Here is a 22049-nt window from a genome sequence, read left to right as displayed (position 1 = left end):
CATTTGCTAAAATAAAAACTATTGAATTTTTTCTTTATGCAAAGGATTCAAAACATGTTTGCTTCTATAAACAAAAAACTCTTGGTCTTATGTCTCGAATCTATTGAAAGATTCATTTTTAAGGCCATCTCCAACTAAAATGGTTAAATATAGCTCTATTAGAATTATAGTCATGTAATAAATTATTTTTAAATGAACAGGGTCAGACCATATTCATATATCATCTCTAAAAGGCTAAACAAAGTCTCTTCAATAATTTATTATTTTTAAGTTCATACTTGAAATAATTAAATTTATTGAATTTAAATTAAATTGCAGCAGATGAAATGTGCCCCAAAAAACAAGTCAAGAGGGGCTACACTTGCCAGCTTGATGCCTCTTTAGTCAAATAATGACATGGTGGGCTCTATTCAATTATAGCCTAGCCATCCGTTAGAGATGAATTTTTGGTCAAATCAAGATAGCATGTTCCATTGGTGATGGTCCAAGAGTATCTCCAAATGAGACGTTAAATTCAAAACTTTAAATTTCAATTTGATGGTTGACTTTAAATATTTTCCTCCCACCCGATATACCAAAATTTATTACTTTATTTCTGTTTTTTTTAACAAAATTTATCAAAGTTGGGTTGTTGTTGGTGTAAAAATAATAAAATAATACTTAAATATGCTAACATTTAAGGTAAGGGAAGTAAAATGTCTTTGGAAGTAGCAAAAACCATATTTGAAGGCAGCGTCAATTTTGCCATCTCTTTGTCCATGCCATCTTAGCCTTATTTTCCATATCAGTTTTGACATCTCAGTTGGAATAAATGGTATGTCATTTGTTACTGTTATATATATATTTGACATTTCCTTTAAAGATAGTCTAATATGCAACCTGCAAACTAGACGGAACTTGAATTCTCAATCCAATAATCCGTAGTCCAGAAACAGTGTTCATGCTACATAACCAGCCTTTGAGTTTCTTGTCTCAACAAGAACAAAAACAACTAACCTCAAGGAATCTGCTTGATAATATTCCGTCCCTTGCCCAAACAACAATTTGTATTTTTTCCGGCAATTTTGTCATCTTCCTTTGCCTCATTTTGGGAGTTGCACCTGTGTTTGGAGTTTACTCTTATCTTATTACAAAACTCATGTGATTCCCACTTGGCCACCTTTGGTTCTCTTCTATATAATTTAATTGTTATAAATACAAGAATTCCACTACTGGCCGGCTTGGAATTTGGAAAAACTAAAATACCATTGTGACATGACAAGCTTGTTTGCCTTGATTATATCAAAGAGACGAAATGGTAATTAGCATTTTGGATGTGTAGTTGCGAGAGAGCAGCACTCTGCTCTATTTCATGAGATCAATTTAATGAAACAATTTCTGTTGTGTTGTTTTTAATTCAATAATGTTGATGTGTTGTTTTTAAGAGTAAAGTTATTCATACCATATTTTTGTATCATATTTTCATAGTATCTTAGGTGACATTTGATATGGATAGTCACATCATTTGAATTAATTAGATTTTTAAATTTAGTTCATTATTTAATAAATTAATAATTAAGAAAAAATATGATGATTGTGGTATACGAGAAGTCTTTCTCCTTCATTTCCTTGGGTTTTGCAAATTTTTCAAATGATGTGGCTGTCCACATTATATGCCACCTAAGGTGGTATAAAAATATGGTATAAAAACATCGTATGAATAACATTACTCTGTTTTTAATTCAAGAAGAGTAATGTTATGCATACCACATTTCTATACCAATTTAGGTGGCATCTGATGTGAACAACCATATCATTTGAAAAATTTGCAAAACCTAACAAAAGGAAGGAAGGAGAAAGACTCCCGTATACTATAATCATAATTTAATTACTAGTTTTTCTTAATTATTAGTTTATTAAATAATGAACTAAATTAAAAAATCTGATTAATTCACATGACGTGATTGTTTAAATCAAATATCATCTAAGATGGTATGAAAATGTGGTACAAAAATATGGTATAAATAACATTACTCATTCAATAATGTCGGTCAATGGAAAATTTTAAAAAGGTATTGATGTATGAAACAAATTTACGCACAACAACATATTAAACAAAGAGAATACGTGACGGTTATTTCATGTAAGTATTCTTTCTTTTAATAATCTTAATAATATAGAAATCACATTCACTTTCTCTTATTCTTATATATTGGAGAGGAAAACAGGTGCTATTTACATTGTAAAAAAATAAGAGTGTATGATTATTTACTTTTTTGTCAGATATAGTAAAAAAAATATTTTAATATTTAAAATCGTATTTAGCCATTCGCCAATTCGTGTCTATGATACAATCGAGGCAACGTAGCTTTTCATCTCATGAAATTTTAGAATCTAGGCCGTCTTGCCTTTTTGTTTTTTCTAATTTTTTTTATTTAGTTAGCTGAGAATTATTGCATTGCTTTTCGAACCGTGATATACTTATAGCTTTCGTCTTTGAGTTGAATTTTTTCCATGCGGTTATGCAGTTTCGGTAGCCTCTGAGGTTATAGCGTTTGCTCCGAGTCAAACATTACGCCAAATCAGAACCACTGACCCCAATGAACGCATTCGTGAGAGTTCGAATTTAAGTTGGAGGATCCAACTCTTTTCTTGCTTTCCAGTAGACCTTTCCATTAGACCAACTCCTTGGAGTTGAATAGTTTATTGAAATTGGTATATAAGACAAATTTAGAGAATGAGTCATTGACGTCAATTCTGAGAGAATTTCATCAAAATTAAGTATGTGAAGTGTCTTGATTTACTTCTTAGAGGTCTCTTTGTGCGTTTCATGTGCTTAGTTTTGACGATAATTCTCACATAGATGGTCTGAAGGACCAGTGCTACACACATATTATCAAATTCAAATACTAATTAATGAATTTTCTAGTTATATTTAATTTGAAGATATTGTATTTAAGAATAATACAAGTGCTATATTAATCTGGTGGTTAAAATCTTCCTTTTCAACCCATGTTGTCACGGATTTCAACCTTCTTTTGTGACTAGATTAGATTAGTAATATCATTTGTAATTAAAAAAAAAAGGCAAGAATTATCCAATATACAAACGCTAGCATTCATTTGTTGGACAACAAAACATGTAAACATTCATTTCTTCATTCAACAGTTCCAATTCAATCCAATCCTGACACTAAACGAAGCCATACACCACAATATTCTCAAGTCTCAACCACTACCGTTCATCATTTAGTTATCGTGTACTTGCACCGCATTATATTTAAGCCACTAGTATGTTGAATTTACAGTTTGAGAGTTGAGACAACTGGCTCACTTTCAATTCCAGCCAACCAAATGGGCAAGAACATATTGTTACGCAAGAGTGAACAAAAGGATCTCGCTGTGGTCATGTTTAAATTCTGCCCTACATGCCATACCTAGCAATCCCACGAGGAGGATCAATTGGGGCTATATTAATCTCTTGGGTTCTCACCTTGGCTTCGCCCCAAACTAAAGATCCATTGCCGGTGTCCAAGCTCAACATTCTTTTTTTCCCACCACCTGGAGATCCTTCCAAGGTCAGTCCTCCAGGGCTCTCATGTGACGTGAGGCAGCTTTCAGTGGAGCAATCAGCTCTCTGGGTATGGATACTAATTGGCAGCTCTTCATCTGGACCATGAACCCCAACTACATCTGTGGATTGCAATGTGTAGAAGCCAAGCATGTCAATGGAGGAACCTTTTGCGTTCTTATTTCCCGACCCATGACATTTATGGCTGTCTGTATCAGTAACTGAACCTCCAATGAATTGATCAGCAAGCATCTTACAAGCTCTCTCAAGCATCGCCATATATCTTCGTTCTGCATCCTGGCGAATCTGCAAGTGCTTCTCAGCCTACAATAACAAGGGTAAAAAGTTCTTACTTCCTGGTAGATGCTAATTTTGGCATTTAAACCATCACAAACACATATCCTGAGCAATACTATGCCAAAAGCAAAGCCACAAGTTAGTCAAACAAAATGCAAAAAGGGCTCAAAATTGCAATTGTGCCTTCCATCTTTAAAGTAAAGCCAAAGGTTATGAACTTATGGTAATCAGGTTCACTTCCAAACACATATGCTTAACTATACCTCCTCACACAAAAAAAAAAAGTCTAGAAAATGGGAAAATAGAAAACACACGCACACAATTCATTTTCACCTACATTACCTCAACTTGCACATGTAATTTACTTTGCACTTCCATCTGTGCTCGCAATGCCTCCTTAACTTCATAACCCCTGAAGATGACATTTTTGGCAAAACCAAACATTTAATGTAAAATGACCTATTAAGCATCAAAAGGTTCTGAGAAAGGAGGAAATCTCTCTTACTCGTTCAAATCAGAAGTTGGCAAATTTGGTGAAGAATTGCCGGTACCAGGGCTTTCTAGAAGGTAGGAAGCTGACAATCCTCACAATGATTGGCAAAACAAGTCAGACACATAATTTAAGATTCCATTCACAAAATACACCTTTTAGAGGGCTTTAAAATAGGCATCAATAAAATATAAAATATGGTTATCCTAGAGGTGGCAAGGGTGGGGAAGAAAGAGCGAGCACTTATTGTTGGAAAGTTGTACTGCATCCTTAAGAGTTTTAAGTTTTTGGGAACACAAGTAAACCAACAAAAATAGGTCCCAGAGTAGAAGATTGTGGGTTCAAGTATTGTTAGTGTAACCTCCCAAATTAATATTTAAACTTAGTTTTCTGTGTTGAGCTCTCTTGTATTACAATGAGGCTGCGTGTAAAGAAAGTGTCGGGGCGAAACAGAATTGTCATCTCACAATACAGAAGAGGAAACTTAGTTGGCTTATCAATGTTCTTGGTTGTAAGGATAAGTTTGCTACAAGTTTTGTCCTTGGTTGTAAGGATAAGTTAGCTACAAGTTTTGAGGGAAGTTCGAGTTTTGTCAAGGGCCTATATGTCAACCTCCCTTCTTTCATACTGTAAAAAACATATTCCATTGGGAGAAAACTCAACAAAACTTTGGGGAACTAAACTAGCACCAAATACGAAAGGGCCACAAAGAAAGTTATACGAAAACATACCATCCTTGGATATATCGGTCATATCCTTCCCTGATTGCTTACCTAGTCTGTATTTCTGAAATGCAGCAAGAAACAATAAGTCGGTACAAGTGTTTGTACTTTGGTAACACCATGATCATTGATTAAGTAAAAAAAAAAAAACCTGCAGGTGACTCTTCAAATGAAAAAGTGTGAGGCCCTTGACATTCATTGTCCGCATAATAGCCTTTGGCGTAGCTTCTGCAAATAATTGAAGCTCTCATCATAATCCTAAACAGGTTGAAGATTCAAGGACTAGCAGCCAACTTAGAATTTAGAAAGCAAAGCAGCTCTGATGAGATCCCTCTGATTCTAATTTGTGACTGAATCACACACGCGCGCGCGCGCGGGCCGCAGGCTAGCAGCCCAAGCCTCAAATTCAATCTTTATTAATTGCTTGTTGAAACAAGCTTCAATTCAATTCAATGTTGTAGTATTATAGGCACAGCCGCAGAGCAGAGGCATAGCACAGACAGAGAAGAAGAGGTGAAAGGGATCTGAGTTCATCTAATCAAAACCCTACCAAATAATAATAAAAAATTAAATAAGTTAAAAGAGAAGGGGGAAAAGGAAGTCTGACTGGAGGAACCGCCGAGCTGAGTGACGGCATCGACAAATCGTTCGTGAAGGTCAGCCGTCCAACGAAGACGGGGTTTGGGATCGGAAGTTAAAACGAGACAAGGATCTCCACCTCCCCTGTGACTGTGACCTTGCATTTGCATATCTTCCCCACCAACCATGCCTCCTCCTTCGTGCATCAGTCCCGGAAACATCTTCCTCCCTCCCTCTCTCTCCCTCCAAATCCTCTCTCAAATCCCAATCTCCACAACCAGAGTTGTTTTTCTCCCCTCTTGCTTGACTGGGACCTGGGCGTTGGTTATGGTAATGGGGAATTTTGTGGATGGTGAAAGATAAAAAGCAGAGGCAAAGGTGAAAAGATGAAGCCGTAATACTTAACTACTAGTTTGGTCCTAAGCTAATTTTATTAAAAATAGGTATAAAAAAATAAAAATAAATAAATAAAAAAAGATGAGCTATAAAAAGTGTTTGATAAAGCAAAGGTGAAAAGATGAAGCCGTAATACTTAACTACTAGTTTGGTCCTAAGCTACTTTTATTAAAAATAGGTATTAAAAAATAAAAATAAAAGATGAGGTATAAAAAGTGTTTGATAAATACTTAAAATCAGTTTATTTTCATAATTTTTGGATGAAAAAAAACTGAAAACATGAAGTACAGCACAGTAGATATAGTTTTTTTTTTCAAAGCTTAGCAATATCAAACCAGCCTGCGTGTTCTCTACGGTCCACTCACAAAAAACACACTGATTTGTCAGGCTCATCTTTCTCAAAGTTTAGTCTCATCCTTCTCCAATGGTAATGAGTTGAGTTTCTTAATACTACCTTACCGAGGTGGGGAAATCGTTAGTGGATAAAACTTTGATCTTTACTATAGGTCTGTTAGTAAAGTGATGATTTGCACACACTGGTTAGCTGTAGTGAGACATTTGAAAAAGAAGTGAAAAGTAGTTTGAAATTAAAACAGTAGTAGCAAGGCCTAAAGGAGATGTAGCAATTGGCTTTGACAAATCTTTGATTTGGAAGTTTAGAGTTTATTGCATTCCTTGGAAGATGATATTGTTCCAATCTTGAAATTGCAGGTATCTAAAATCACTGAAGAAGGTGTGATTATCTCTCAACTCTACTCTTTGAAGACTTTCTGGGGTTTCTCTGCTTTTGAAAATCCAACATTGGCACTAAAGGATCATAGTAGCTGGATGGCTGCACAGCTTCTAAACATGAAACAACCAGCGAGGATCCAAGTTGAAATTTGTTGTGTTTCTGCAGTTGGAGCTATGAACTTGTAACATTGTTTACACCCGGAATATATTTCTTGGCGGCTGGTTGGTTTTTAATAACTTTTTAGAGATAATGCATCATTTTCTTTATTTCTGTATTGCAACATCCAACAAAAATGAACTGATTGTAGTGATATTTAACAGTCATTTGGAATGTGTCAACTATTATAACTGTGAATTGCGTGCAACAATTTGATTTTGCAGCGAATTACGTCGTATTGATACATGTTATGAAGACTAAATATGATTTGTTATGAAAGTTTATGACTAAATATGATTTGTTATGAAAGTTCATGAAATAATACTCTTTAGTGTTTTTTGGATGCCCACTTGTAATATGTTATGAATTAATACCCAAAACCCTAGTGATGACCGAGAAGTTGCCACATGGCAATAAGAAATAAAAAATATATATAATATGAGAAATTCATATAAAATAGGGAAAAATTGAAAAAAATATTCGGAAGTTGCTGTGGTCTTGTTGCAGGGTGCTCACTGTTTTGATGGTAAAAGTTGTATCAAACGAATCACAAAGTGTCACATGGCATATACTGAATAAAAAAAAGTTATCACCGACTCCTTGAATCGTGCTTGTCAATAAATAAGCATAAAACTTCGATTACGAGTTGAAATAGGAGAAGTTCATAAATGTTAGACTGGGTACTTGGTGTTTGTCTTGTTACATGATACACTTGTACAAGTTTTATGATTTGTAGCCTAAGTGCACCTTCTTGGCCAAATACCATGTTCATAACACCAATTTGGCATATTAAATGTAACACATCAAAGGCATCATGTCCTCGGTCGCATACCAATCAATGAAATATTTTTTGGGTTTCTAAATTATTTATTCTGAATTTTATTAATTTCAACCTCCTCCTAAAAACACTGTTCATGGAAGTTGTTAATGCACAAAATCAGATAGATTTTGGAACAACGTAAAATGTTAAGTTTGTGAGCTTCGCACGGTTGCTCCGGTCGCCTAACGAGGATAACATGTAAAGAGATAAATATAGGGAAGCAACCACAAGAGATGTACGTGGTTTACCTTAAATTGGGCTACGTCCACGGGGCTAGAGGAGTTCTGATTAATAGTAAAGAGTTTACACAATGCATAAGTTCAAGTATAATCATCATTAGTGAGTTATAATGACGAGTTTAAGTACAATAATGGAATTAGGGATTAATTCTAGGAGAATGGCCTCATTTTATAGTCGATGAGAGTTTCTAGCTTCTGTCTAGGGTCGATGTGGGACTCTTGGAGCTTTATTACGATGTTAACACATGTCGTATCGTGATTGGCCTCCTAGTTGGAGAGAAATTTTTGTGCTTCGGCATGGGTGTCTCAACACAAATCCTTCAATGGGTCCTTAAAGGTATGAAGTTAATTGGTGCTTTGTAGTTTCGAGATTCGTGAAGTATGGTACAAACAAAAGTTTCTATGATTTAAAAAATCCGATTGATGATGTAATCATTGCCATAGTGTAGAGAATACGATCACGAGCGTTGTTACAATTTTTTTAATATTTTCACACTTGTAAATTAATTATTATGATTTTTTATTTATTTTCAATCTCCTAAAACACTACTCATGAAAGTTTGAAGGGTTTTAAAAATCCAGACGGATCAACGTCAAAGCGTAGAGAATGCGATCACAAGTGTTTGCATTTTTTTTTCTAATTTTTTACACTTGTAAATTAATTATTATGAATTTTTTAACGTGCTTTAGTATTTTGTAGGAAAAATCAAATTAAATTAAAAATTCATAATAATTAGTTTACAGGGTTTGGTCGTGGATGAGAAGATGGCAAAAGAGATAATATAATTGGGTATAAACAATTTTTTTTAACACAAAATAATTAAATTTAACAATGTTAAGTCTTGGTTAAGTTAGAGGACACGTGTCGAAAAAAAATATCAAGGAGACATTAAGGAGACAAATAATTGGGGAGAGCGGATCCATGGCAATAGAAGTAGAGATAGAAAGGAAAGAGAAGGGAGCGGAGAGAGACATTAATGAAAGTGGATGAATAAATGCAGAGAGACGGAGAGACCCAGTTTTACTGTAAGCTTGCTTTGATTGATTTATTTTCAGCCGTTTAAATCATATGTAACGACTTATATTTGTCTGCACTAAGGCCATCTCCAGTCGAGCCGATTATAGGGTCATATGCCAAAAGATAACCTTTTTGACACAAAATCCATCACAATGGAGGTCTGGGCCAAAAAATCTTGGGACCCATCGGGGCAAAATTGTGAAATCCTGTTCTCGGATTTTACAGTTATAATCTACGTATTGATATTATTAAAATTTTGTGTTATTTTTCGGGAATTTATATTAATTTATTTGAATTTAGATTTTAATTAAACTAATTACGAAGTTTGAAGTTTGGAAATTAATTAATTTAAAATATGTAGACCTTTCGAGGTCACAATTAATGTTTTCGAATAAATCTCGAAACCACGAGCGCGTAGGCGAAAACCGTTTGTGAGTCCGGATTATAATAGTATAATTACGGACATTTGAAGCTGTTTTTCTAAACTTTAGATTTTAAGTTATTTAAACTCTCACCTTGTGGGAAAGAGGGTGAATCAGAATAATGATTGTGGACCTATTAGACAAATGGCAGGAGGTCAATTAGGCATGTGTATTTGTGGACCAATCAGAAAATAAGGGGAGGAAGGCAGCAACCAATCAGAGAGGAGGGGGGAGAAAATAAAAATCCCGAACTCTCCTTTAGAGGAACTCTCTGGAACTCTCTTTGTTTTCTACTTCCAGATGATCTCATCAACTCCAAGGGGGAGGAAGGAAAAAGGATTCTCAAAAACTGAAATCCCGAGAATTGTAAAATATTGAGGGGGAAGGCCACACTCTCACTCTTGCTCTGAGGCAAAGCCGCAAAGGGAGAATCTCGTTTCAATTTGCAGCGGTGGTCATTCAATCGCAACAGCAACGACAAAGGGTGCTGGCAAGTGGTGAGATTTTTTTATAAATTTAGAATTCTTTTGATCTGTATGATTGTGGTTGTTGATATTTTTGGGTGCTGAAGAGTGAAACTGTGGGTGCTGGCAAGTGGATATTTTTGGTTGAGTAGATAAATTCATGTATGCTTGCAAGGTGTTTGATTTAATACCCAAGAGAACTTATGCTTAGTTTGTTCTATTAAATTGTTGTAAGTGGATGCTGAAACTTAATTGTTCGTAAACGACCAAATGTTAATGCGGATCTTTATTAAGTTCTATTATTGATAAGGTTATTAAATTGAGTTAAACCAAACCACTGTTTTGTTATATTGATTAACAAGCAAATGGTATTACCTTCTGGATTCAGAGTTCTGTTATATGAAATGCTTCTTTCGTTACCAAGCATTTAGACCTAGAAGAGAATTCTAGTTGAAATAACATCCTTGTTAATTTTGTGCGTATTTGAGTGTGTTTGGTTGGGGTTTAAGAGTTTAGATTTTTTACGAGTATTTATATTCAAATCAATGGTAAACGAACCAATTTCTCTTAATATACATAATTGCTGCTTATACATGTCAAAAAACGGTAGTGGCAAGAGTGAAGAGATAGTGTTTTAAGTTGAAAACCATTAACTTTAGGTTGGTTTATTAAAGGATAGAGAAAGAAGGTTACGAAGCATAGGCATAGAACCTTACGATGTTGATTGCATAGTTGATAAATAATATGTATGTTACTAGTATGAAAATGTGACTTGGTTTTATAATGTGATTTCCATTGAAATGTGATTATATATATATATATATATATATATATATATATATTCAGCCATAGACCTATGTTTATTAAACATGATTTGGCTTGTGTACTGATGATGATCGTGATATGTGCTTTGACTTGCATATTCGAAAGGTGGTTGATTTGCATAGATGGCATGATATGATGAAATGTGAGTGACTTTAATATACGTGACAATGAAATGGTTTCATAATTATGTTTTCTATAAATTGTTAATTTTTATATTTAGCCATTGATAGAGTTATATGAAGTAGGATTTGACGTGCATATTGGAAATATGGTTTGTTTTGTATGATTGACTTGATTTAATGAAAGGTGTGGGCTAGTGGTGGACCGTTAACCCATTGTCATGGGGTTTGTTGCTTCAAAACTTGTTTCACCCCTCGTTTCATTATTTCATTTCTTGTTCCGTTTAGCTTTTATAACTTGAGTAACTTGATTCATGTGTTATTTCATTGATTAATGGTTATGCATTGTGCACCACGATTCCATTGAGTGATGGTCCGGAATCGTGTCTTGGTTCGGATTCCGTTGAGTGATGGTCCAGAATCCTTCCTACTCATTCCACGATTCCGTTAAGTGATGGTCCAGAATCGTATCTTGGTATGGGTTCCGTTGAGTGATGGTCCGGAATCGTATCCTGGGTTGGATTCCGTTGAGTGATGATCCAGAATCCCTCCTACTCTACTCCGCGATTTCGTTGAGTGATCCGGAATCGCATAATTTGACTTGTGGGTTCCTTGGATTCGAGTTCAGCTTCAAAGTTGTAGGCTTCAGCCGAACTGTGTTGCACTATCCTTGCATTTTGGTGTATTGTGTTTTATTGATGATGTGAATGTGGAATTATGTTGATTGTGATTGTGGGCACTATAAGTAGATTTGTTGATCAATGTGGTTAGAGAATATTAGGGGTGGTTCCGTATGGGATACTGAACCGAAAGTAGAATCTCGAATCTCAAACCGAAATCTTTTGGGATGGGAATTTGAAGACCAATCCCAAACCAAATTTTCGGGAATCCCGAAATATTTTCATGATTTCGGGACAAATCGGGAATCCCAAATTAAAATATGAAATTATGAATTATTCTTCAAATATATAATTTAAGAATACATTCATGAACTAGGAATGTCATTTCATTCACATTACCATTTAATCAAATATTGGCATGCTTGATTGTTTTTATCAGAGTCAAAATTCAAATTAATTAAACCCTTTTGGCAATCTGTTGAGAGATAAAAGAATCAAACCTTCTAAAATCATCAGCCATGACAGCAGCAATAATAAAATCCAAATGAATATCAAACAGAACATGAAAGTTATGCAAGGTGTGAGGCATTCCAGGTTGCAGAGCATGAATTAGAAACTACTAGCATCAATTATAAAATAATAATATATAATTTATATGTATAAATACTTATATTTATATATTAATTAATAATATATAATTTCGGTTTGGTATGGGATTCCCGAAATATTGAGAAGCCAATCCCGAATCCCGTACCAAAATTTCAGGAATTTTGGTTTGGGAAATTTTTGGTTTGGGGTCGGGATTTTTTCAGTTCGGTTTGGGATTTTCGGGAATTTTTTCCACCCCTAGAGAATATTATTGTGCTTCATTGTTTGTTCTTTCGAATTATTGCATGATACACATTATAGTATATTGTTGAGATATAGCGATTTGTGTGATGAAAATTTCGAGTGTAGTCAAATAATGAACTACGAATGGCTTGATCCCTATTTAGAGTACGTAGGCGGTCTAACGAGGATGTTAGATGCAGCCATAAAGTCTACGAAGAAATATTGCGTAGTTGGATCTTAAGTTGTGTTTTGCCATTATCCGGTGGCGGGGTATGTTAGAGTTACGGGTATTTGGTGTCATCACGTGTTAATCCTGGACGTATGTCAGGATCGGGGCGTGACAAAAATCTAGCCACATGGCCAACTTTAGCCAACCAGCTCTTTCAGTTGGGCTAGTTGGATTTATTTTTAAGACAAAATTAAAAAAAAGAATTAAATTCTAATTTTTTTTCTATAAATACCTAAGACATTTCTACACCATTTCTCACATCATTTTCATCATTCCATACTATCTTACCTCATTTTATTTCAATTATTCACATTTTATTTACTTCGAACACTCTTTTCATACACACCCCATCTCTTAATTTTTCCAATAATCTTTTTTTTTAATTTTTTTCTATAATTTTCAAATGGCCACATCTTCAAATGGCACTCAAAATATGTTCAGAAGTTTATTCATTAGGGCGACTAATGATATTCAAAATATGTTCAAAAATCTTATTTAATATGGTATTTTAATTCAATTAACTAATAAAATTAAAGAACAAACTTAAATAATAAATTATTGAGGGAGCTAAAAAATAGCCCATGAAGTTGGAAATGATATATAAATATGACCTAATACTGTTCATTAAAAAAAATAATTTATTGCAGGGTTATAATTTGGATTAGGGTTAAACATAGCCCATCTGGTTGGAGCTAGAGATGGCTAAAAGGCCATAGGCCATTTTTAGCCCGTTTTGGTAAAAAAAAAAAAAAAAAACAAAAACAAAAAAACCCAACTCCAATGGAAGATTGGGCCAAAAATGTGTGAAACCCACCAAGCCAAATGATGGCCTTTTTGGCTATCGAGCTAGCTACTTCCAACCACCCTCTCAGCCTGTTTGTTAGGGCCCATCTGTACCCTCTAGCATGCTAACATCACCTAGCAGTTGGATTTTTTTTTTTTTTTTTCAGACAGAATTAGAAAAAAAAAAATTAAAATCTAAATTTTCCATAAAAATACCTTTGGCATTTGTACACCATTTCCCGAATTTTTTTCACGCTTACATACCATCTTACTTCATTTTATTCTAATTTTTCACACTCTATAGTCTATTCCTCTCAAACACTCTTTTCATACACACCCATCTCACCAACATGAAACTTAAACAATATGTAACAATACCAATATGTAAATATACCAGTAAGTAACAAACTTAAAAAGAATAAATTATTTTTATTTTTTAAATAATAAATTATTGAGGGCTATGTTTAACCCATTTCGATTGGAAATAATGTATAAATATAGTCTAACATTGTTCATTTACAATTAATTATTGTAGGATCATAATTCTAGACGGGGTATACTTAGCCCTTTGGGTAAGAGATGAACTAATGAACCGCAAAAGAAGGTCCGCATAGCAGAAAACGCAATGGATAGTAGTCTAAACTTCTTACAAGTTGACTTGAGCTGCTTGGCCAAAAATAGCCCTGCCAAGTTATGAGTCTGAGGGTGGGGCTCTTCGAATGATGCATTTCTTCAAACTAAGAGTTGTTACAAATAGATCATCGGGCATCATTATCTTGGATAAGTTACACAAAACTACCTCAGTTGTAGGTTAAATCACAATCTCATATCTCATATTTTAAATATTGCAATTTATATCGTAACTTATGAATTCATTTTAATGTCAGATCTTCATTAAATTTTTTATCCAATTTAACTGTTAAATTATGACGTGGTTAGAACTGGAGCCTACTCATTCCCCAACTAGAATAAAAATTTATTAATTATTAATAATTTATTAATTTTTTATTTAACAATTAAAATTAATTAAAAAAATTCTCTTCCGTCTTTCTCCCCAAAAAACCTGTCGTCCCCCGTCGTCCTCCACAGTTCCACTTACTCCCTCATCCGTACCCCCGTGCTCCTTATAAACAGCCAAATGGATATGCTCTTGCGGGAATTGTTGCAAATGGAAATGCTCTTGCCCGAAAGAAATGCAGTTCCTCCACACCGACTTCCTCGCCTCAGTCACCGCCGTCACCTCAAGCACTTCAACGTCGGCGAGGACTGCCCAATAATTGACGGCCTCTTCGATTTCTGCCAGGCCTTCACCGACGGCTTAATCGGCACCGTCAATTTCGATGTGATTTCCATTTGGGTCGTTGAATTCTGGGTTTTGACCCGTGTGGAACTCGACGGCGAGCAACGCTGCGACGAAGCGGATGGTGGCGTTGGTGAAGCGGCCAAAGTATTGGCTGGCGAGGTGGAGTTGGAGAGGACGAAGCAGAGGCCGAATCCCGGGCTCGATTTAATTTCCGGGAGGACGGAGAAGACAAAGGAGGTGGTGAAGGCGGCGACGGAAGAAGAGTTGGAGGTGGGTTTCATGGGAATTTTTGTTGGGTAGAAGACACAACCGACGGCGAACGGGTTGGTGTCATTTGTGAGGCGAATGGCTGGGTCGAGTCGGGCGTCGTTGATGAGAGTGAGGTCAATGGCATTAGTGATTTTTTTGAAGGAGTTGAAGAGCGGAGGTAGGGGCGAGGAAGAGGTCGTTGAGGAGAAGAACGATGAGGATGGCTGATGAGGATTGGTGGGTGGACGGTACAGGTCTTTGGGAGGGTAGTTAGCAATGAGGGGAGGAGAAGGGTAGTGGAGGCGATTTGGGGAACTCGAAAATTTTGAGGAAGAGAGGTTTTTTTTTTTTTTTTTTTCTTCTTTTTTAATTCATTTGAATTGTTAAATAAAAAGTTAACAATTAATTAATTTTTTATTTCAGTTGGAATGAGTGGGTCCGTATCCTACCACATCATTATTTAATAGTCAAATTGATACAAATCTAACAGATGTCTAACATTGTAACGAATTTATAAATTAAAATGTAAAATTGCAATGTTTAAAATATGAGTGAAATTGTGATTCAACCGTAAATAAGATAATTTTGTAGAATTTACCTTTTCTTATGTATATATTTCTTCTATCAGTATCAGTATACCCCTATCTTCTACTGATTTTATTTTGGACAGAGACGGTCCAATCCACGGCGTTATTTTGGTTAGAGATAGTAGCCGACTATCCAGGATGGACAGATGAACGTCACTGATTTCTGTCCACTGTCCAGAAGGGACCCGGATGGATCATGGATGCCGTGACCACCCGACCGACAACATCCACTACACGTGATCAATCACGATTTACTTCCATCCAGTTCAGCCTCTTCAAGTTTCAATACAGCCTGTCACTTGCTGGGTCCAAATCCAACACAGCGTTTCAGTTTCATCCCTCGATTATTTTATTAGTTAAATGGATCGCCACAACACCAACCGCTCACCTCTCCCTAAATTAAAAAAGCTACCATATTGATATTGTTACGATTTTAATACGAGTAATATACAATCAAACTAATAAAACAAGTTTCCCTGCTCTCTCTCTCTCTCTCGCTCTCTCTGCACTATGACTATACAGCAGCACTACCACACAGAGAGAAAAAAAAAAAGGGGCTAAATATATATTATATAATATGGCGGTGCTGAAATGATCACTAATTTACAAGTACATGCGATTTCTCCACATATGTATTCGCACTCAACATGAAATACTTAGTCAGGAGCAAATGAAACCGACAAAGGGGAAAAGAAAAATCAAGATGTGTACAGAAAGAATATAGATACAGAGTTGCAGGCAACATTTTAAGGCTTCCAATTCAACACATAAACTGCCTCGCGTAAACTCTCACTCTACGCGAAACCTCTCAACAACCTTGAGATTTTTATTTTCTTTTTCCACCAACACACCTTCAGTTTAGATAAACATCACTGTGAAGGCAACCGGCGAACATCTTCAGTTTGGATAAACAACATTATTGCCGTAGAATCAGCTGACCGCGGAGTACCTTCAATTTGGATAAACAGCACTACGTCGAGCCCGACTGATTACCTATCCAAGTCTTGGTCGACAAGGATTTTCAAGTCTTTGTTGGTAGAGATGATCTCATTAGCCTTCTAGGCAAAGTGAGATGTTACAAGTTATTGGGCTCGGCATATTGAAACGCTGAGTTGTTTATGATTAGATATTCACAAGTTTTTGAGTTTGGCATTCTGACAGTCGAACCACATTTACCATCAGGACGTACATTGCTTTTAAGTACTTGTTTCCGTATAGTTTGTTGCCAGTTTGACATGCTTATACTCTTACGAATATAATCATCGTGACCGAACCCGACGCCGACGATCCATGAACTTCTCAAGACTAGCAACTTTGTCTTCATGCTCTAGAACCCAAAGACTGAGACGTGTTCCTTCCTCGACCGCAGTCGCAAGATCAAGAAGTCAGCAACGCGCTCAACGCGACATCCCCGACCGAGCTCGGCTGACGAGTTAGCATGCCCCGCACACAATTGAATGATGTAATTAACTTATTGATTACACGGCCTGCGTACCACATAAACTTGATAGTTTTAGGGTCAACAACTATACAGCGGCACTACCACACAGGAAAAAAAGGGCTAAATATATATTATATAATCTGGCGGTGCTGAAAAGATCATAAATTTACAAGTACATGCGATTTCTCCAGATATGCATTCGCACTCAACATGAAATACCTAGTCAGGAGCAAATGAAACCGATAAAGGGGAAAAGAAAAATCAAGATGTGTACAGAAAGAATACAACCTTAAAGCTGTTCCTTCAGAACCAAAAATAAATAAATAATCCTCCCAAGAAACAAAGGCAAACCTGTCGCATTTAATAGCAAATTGTCCCAAACAATTCAAAATTACCACGCGAGCCATTCTATGGATTGATGTTGCACTCTCGCATGTACATTTGATCATAGTCAACAAATTTTGCCCAGTAATTTCGGTATTTCGGTATGCCTATCTCAAGCCACGGTTTCATGTTGCCGTTGTAGTGTATAACAGCTGCTCGATCAATTTGCTTCTGGTTAACACTCGGGTTATAACCGAGGCCCAACACATGCCAGGAGCGATCCAGTGGGTATGTGCGTTTCCAAAACGTTATGAGACCAGGTGGTAGCGTTCCCAACTTCCACAGTTGTCTATCATGATTCTGTACACAAAATCTTACGTTCAGACTTGGGAACAATTTAATTCAAGTCACTAAAGTATAGCTTTCATATTAGTGAATGCTGGAGGGGGGCAACAAGCAAGATATCTTAAGAGATATGAAAATATTGGTCTAATAAATGCTAATCCAGTCTCTACAGATCCAAATCTCTGTGTAAGAAGAGAGATGTTATCCTAACACTTTACACGAACATCCGTCGATTCATGTTGCACACACACGTATTAAAATGTCAACGAAATTTAAATAGTCAAGTCAATCATTTTATATTTCCAAGAAAAAAAATATATGAAACCATTTTTCTTACCAGCTTCTGCCATCCGTGGTACACTTCTGTGATGTTTTGCTTCTTCCATTCCTTCAAATCAAATATATTCATTCCATACGCCCATCCGCAAGCATGGGCATCAAAATTCTTTGAGATTAGAGGATTTGAAAAGTTAAGATACCGATCAAAGCGATGGAAGCTTTCTCCACAGGTCTCCACAGCACCATTAACATTTCCCTTCAAGTCAAGGGACCATACCGCAGTAAGATCCTTCTGCACAACTACGTCATCATCCAAGAATAGAACTTTGTTGAGCTTCGGGAAGATCTCTGGAAGGTAAAAGCGGAGATGGTTCAGGATAGACAAGTACTTTGGGTTTCGAAACTTCAAGTTTGAATCAGAATTGGTCCGATGAGTCCTAAAGTAATAATCTATCATGGATGCAGAACCCAACTGCTTCAGAACTGGACTGTAACTCGAATTCAACCATGAAAATTCTTCAATGCTTTGAACCTGAATAGTGGCCTTGCCCGGTGGATTTACCAAAAACCACATTCTCATAGCAGCATAATTGAGCCTGTCAGTGACAATGTGAAAAACATGGTTTGCAGGGTCCTGTCAATGTTCGAAGCAGGGTAGTCAGTTAAAGATGTCAACCAAAAGAAAAGGTCCTAGACATGGACGATAGTTTCTTGATTGGAACTCTAAGGCTCTTTTTACTTAACTTAATATTTTTATTTACTTGCAAGCGGGACAACAGAAAGAACATGAGAATCTCTCTACATGGATACCTTAGCATGGGTGACAGTTGAGTTTACAACCACCGCTGCAGCCAATACATTGTCCGAGAATAATGCATAATGGTACATCCGCGGATCTTCTAATTTCTCTTGATTGGGAAACTTCTGCTGAGAAGAATTTAAGGCATAGTATTCAGTGGTAAGGCGCAACGGAAGACAGTGAAGTCCCTTTGGAAGTGTTTTTGCTGTTAGTTGCGTCAAGAACATAGCCTGCTTCTTGTGCACCCGGAGTTGCTCTTCCATTGAATGGAGCATAGCCCGAAGCTTTTTCACCATAGCAGCGCAGTCGTCTTGAATCTGCTTTCCTTTAGTCAATGTCTGTTCCATTGCCTTCAACTTATCGTAGGCGCTGTATTAGTAGCAATAATTGTTACGGATAAATTAAACAAAACAAGAAAAGGGAGTTTTAGGTGGAAGTAGAAATATAAAAAGATAAAATGTTACATTTTAAACAGGGAACTAATAAGGATATCAACAACATATTCATGTAAACAAAGGAACAAAAGACTTGGGTCAGCTAGCAGTGCTAATTTCTTTAAAAAGAAAACATACTTCCTTGGGAGGTCAGAATCCTTGCTTGCATCCCCAAGAGCTTTTTGAACTTCTTTTATCCGCAGCCGAATCTCCCTTGTGAAATGGGGGTTGTTTCTTGTGGCTGGAAGAGATAGGTAAACCTTTGCCCTGATAAGCTGGTCTCTAAGATGTCGTACCCGGACATCTGGAATAGCCGTTTCATTATTTTGTTTCGCAGTCATAGTTTTTGTGGGTCTTCTTCGATCAACCTTGCTGGAGTTTTGAGTGGATTGTTGTTCTGGTTTTGTTCCCTGAAAGAAGAAGCAGAGACAGAAAGAAGAGAGAAACAGGAAGCATGAATCAATATATTATCTAATTCCAAGTACAAAGGAAATTCAAAAACGAGTTGGGACAAGAAATGGATTCTATTTGTTGCATAAAACATTCACATTTGGCAATTAGAAGTTTGAAAAAGGACAATCATTTCTAAATAGTGAGCCAGGAATAGCATTGGTCTAAAGGGAAATGGAAGAATCGATACCCTTGTCCGAGAGGCATCATCAACATTTTGCTCAAGAACTCCTATTTTGGCATCCAACTCGGACAGAAACTGATTTCCTTGCTCAAGCGTTTGAGTGACCTGTCTGATGGGGTTATCTGTTTGAGACAGATCTGGGTCAGCGGTGGTTGATAACACTCTAGCTGATACATGCTCCGTTGAGTCGACTGACTGCCCATCTAAGAAGAAGTAAATGGAGATCCTCTAATTATAAAGAAGAAATCACAGAAATTAAAAAAGGGGAAGGCAGGCAGGCAGGCACTCGGTTGAGGAGTAAAATAAACGATGATAACCTTGATGTTGAAGAGAGTGATTGGGGTGGGCGGAGGTCCCCTTTGTCTCTGGTAATGAATCAGTGGAGTCGTTGGAATATACGACTCCTACTGGTTCTTTAAGCCTTGTGGTTGTGGATGATTCCTATGCACAAGAAACAAAAAGCATAAATAAAGATCTGAAAGTTGAGTCCTTCATACATGGAAAATTTTCTTTCGCGCGCGCTCACGTCCCAATTGTGTGAATGTGTGTGGTGCTAGAAAAGGAAGAAGGGAAAGTAATTAGAGATAAACCTGAGGAAGCAGATTCAGACGGGCAGTAGTACGAGCAGAATTTGCAGGCTGTGAAGAAATTTAAAAAATTCGAAGACATTAACACAACCAACGAGAAAGAGGTCATTGAGATCGAAAAGAAATAGGGAACAACTTACAAAGGCTGTAACATCTTCAAAGAAGTCGTCGTCTCCAGCTGCAGAGAAAAGAAAAGGAGCAGCACATGGATTTAGGGATTAGGATTAGAAGAAGAAGAAGAAGAAGAAGAAGTTGCTAGATGACAGACTTACAGGAGGAGGAGGAGGACGAGGAGGAAGAGGCCTGGATGGAGATGGAGGCAAGGCGATCAGTGTAAAGAATAATGGGAGCAATCACCGTTACAAACAACATGACCATCACCACATTCCTAACCATCATCTTTTCTAAAAAAAAAGAAAAGAAATGGAAGTCACCGACACGACACCCAGAGGCACTCGCTTTTGGGGAGATTTCTGGGGCAAACAGCCGCCGCAGATCTTCTTAATGCAGAGGTAGTGGTGGTTTCTCCTACTCCTCCGGTGGGTGTTGAATGATCGATTTGGTGATCCTTCCTTCGACTTCGATCTCTCTCTCTCTCCCTCAAAAGGTAAAGTAAGGGTAATGGAATAAAATAAAATAAAATGACTTTTAAGTGGTCGTCGTCTTAAGTTCTAACACAAACAAATAATTGCGTTGCGTGGATTGGTATATTACAAGCAGCGAGTAAAATGATAAACGGACGGGCAGTCGTCTAAGTTCTAGCTACAAGCTACAACAACAACGAAATTGGAAAGATATGAAAAGAGCAGTGCAAACAGAGACAGCAGAGAGACGAACAAAGTCGGCGGGTGCTTGATAAATAAAAATAAAAATAATAATAATAATCTGATGGATGGATGGATGAATATGAGTGATCCACACAAGCACACTTATGACAAATATAAAATAAATACCGCTTCGTTTTGTAATATTACACATTGACCATGAGATTTTGTACGCTTTTGCGTTTTGGGCCAAACTAGCTTTAGCTAATGGAGAACAAAAAGAAAAACAAAGGATAATCCCCGCGCACGAGCAGGCCGCGTCAACAAGTGAGGGATTGCCACGTACGTCAACACCATGACACCCGTGATTGAAGCTGGACGCTGTTTTTCAACTGTTCTAAAAAATCACCGCCTAGCGTCGTCTAGGTCCCGTCTAGGCGTTAAACGGTTGGTTATTGTCCCAATTAATACTTAGATATTTAAAAATTAACAAATGACGCCTAAACCTGCTGAGGCGCCCGTCTAGACCGTCTAGATAAGTGCCAAGCCCGTCCTGACCTGCCTAGGCATTAGCCTAGGTTGCGACTCAATTAAATAGAAAATAGATAACTTTCATTTTACATTTTATTTGTTTTAATAAATTGTAAGAGACTTGTTGAATACTTAAATGAACACACATTATATGCTTGTTACCTATGTTTTCAATATGTTCTAATACTTCATAATATATATATCGTTCCATTTTGTAGATTATGATGAAATTACATATATTTTAAGTATAAAAGACACTTATTTACAAGAAATATAGTAGATTTATTTAAATTCGCCTAGTCTGCCTAGACGCTTGCTTAGACCCCGCCTAACCGTCTAAGCGATAGGCCCCAACCCGCTATCCGATTAGTGTCTAGTATCTTTTAGAACCCTGCTTTTTTCTGCTTGCTTCATTCAATTTGCAAAGGAAATGAGATTATCACAACAAATTCCCAAATTCAAAATCACATCGAAATGGCT

The 22049-nt window shown here is 36.7% G+C and overlaps 2 protein-coding genes across 5 annotated transcripts; both read right to left on the bottom strand.

Moving 5' to 3' along the window:
• Positions 1-3119: 3119 nt before the first annotated feature.
• On the bottom strand, positions 3120-6000 carry LOC103963695 (protein PHR1-LIKE 2). 4 transcript variants are annotated; one of them, XM_009376527.3, is made up of 6 exons: positions 5666-6000; positions 5210-5286; positions 5068-5122; positions 4352-4430; positions 4189-4258; positions 3120-3873 (listed from the first exon to the last, which is right to left on the bottom strand). In XM_009376527.3, exons 1-6 carry the CDS (start codon positions 5856-5858, stop codon positions 3403-3405), a joined length of 945 nt encoding a protein of 314 aa, XP_009374802.1. In that variant the 5' UTR covers positions 5859-6000; the 3' UTR covers positions 3120-3402. The 4 variants fall into 4 exon arrangements, with proteins under 4 accessions (XP_009374802.1, XP_009374804.1, XP_018507010.1 ...); XM_009376529.3 differs by having other exon boundaries at positions 5110-5122; XM_018651494.2 differs by having other exon boundaries at positions 4352-4421; positions 5110-5122.
• A 10980-nt stretch (positions 6001-16980) lies between these two features.
• On the bottom strand, positions 16981-20706 carry LOC103963700 (probable galacturonosyltransferase 4). The gene is made up of 9 exons (XM_009376537.3): positions 20547-20706; positions 20415-20452; positions 20278-20325; positions 20005-20128; positions 19694-19890; positions 19192-19463; positions 18631-18988; positions 17879-18454; positions 16981-17556 (listed from the first exon to the last, which is right to left on the bottom strand). The coding sequence occupies exons 1-9, from the start codon at positions 20671-20673 to the stop codon at positions 17281-17283; spliced, it is 2016 nt and encodes a 671-aa protein (XP_009374812.1). The 5' UTR covers positions 20674-20706; the 3' UTR covers positions 16981-17280.
• Between the last annotated feature and the right edge of the window lie 1343 nt (positions 20707-22049).

This window comes from the organism of the source record quoted next, unplaced genomic scaffold, assembly GCF_019419815.1.
Source record: "Pyrus x bretschneideri cultivar Hongxiangsu unplaced genomic scaffold, Pyrus_bretschneideri_v1 Contig33, whole genome shotgun sequence".
NCBI lineage: Eukaryota > Viridiplantae > Streptophyta > Magnoliopsida > Rosales > Rosaceae > Pyrus > Pyrus x bretschneideri.
This window is presented reverse-complemented; position numbering and strand designations above follow the sequence as displayed.

Coding starts and splice junctions, on each gene's coding strand:
- LOC103963700 (XM_009376537.3), bottom strand. CDS start 20,673: ATGATGGTTAGGAATGTGGTGATGGTCATGTTGTTTGTAACGGTGATT. Junction 20,326..20,414: donor TTGAAGATGTTACAGCCTTT/GTAAGTTGTTCC, acceptor ATTTCTTCACAG/CCTGCAAATTCTGCTCGTAC. Junction 19,464..19,693: donor ATGATGCCTCTCGGACAAGG/GTATCGATTCTT, acceptor TTCTTCTTTCAG/GGAACAAAACCAGAACAACA.
- LOC103963695 (XM_009376527.3), bottom strand. CDS start 5,858: ATGTTTCCGGGACTGATGCACGAAGGAGGAGGCATGGTTGGTGGGGAA. Junction 4,431..5,067: donor GACCGATATATCCAAGGATG/GTATGTTTTCGT, acceptor AATCATTGTGAG/GATTGTCAGCTTCCTACCTT. Junction 4,259..4,351: donor CCAACTTCTGATTTGAACGA/GTAAGAGAGATT, acceptor TGTCATCTTCAG/GGGTTATGAAGTTAAGGAGG.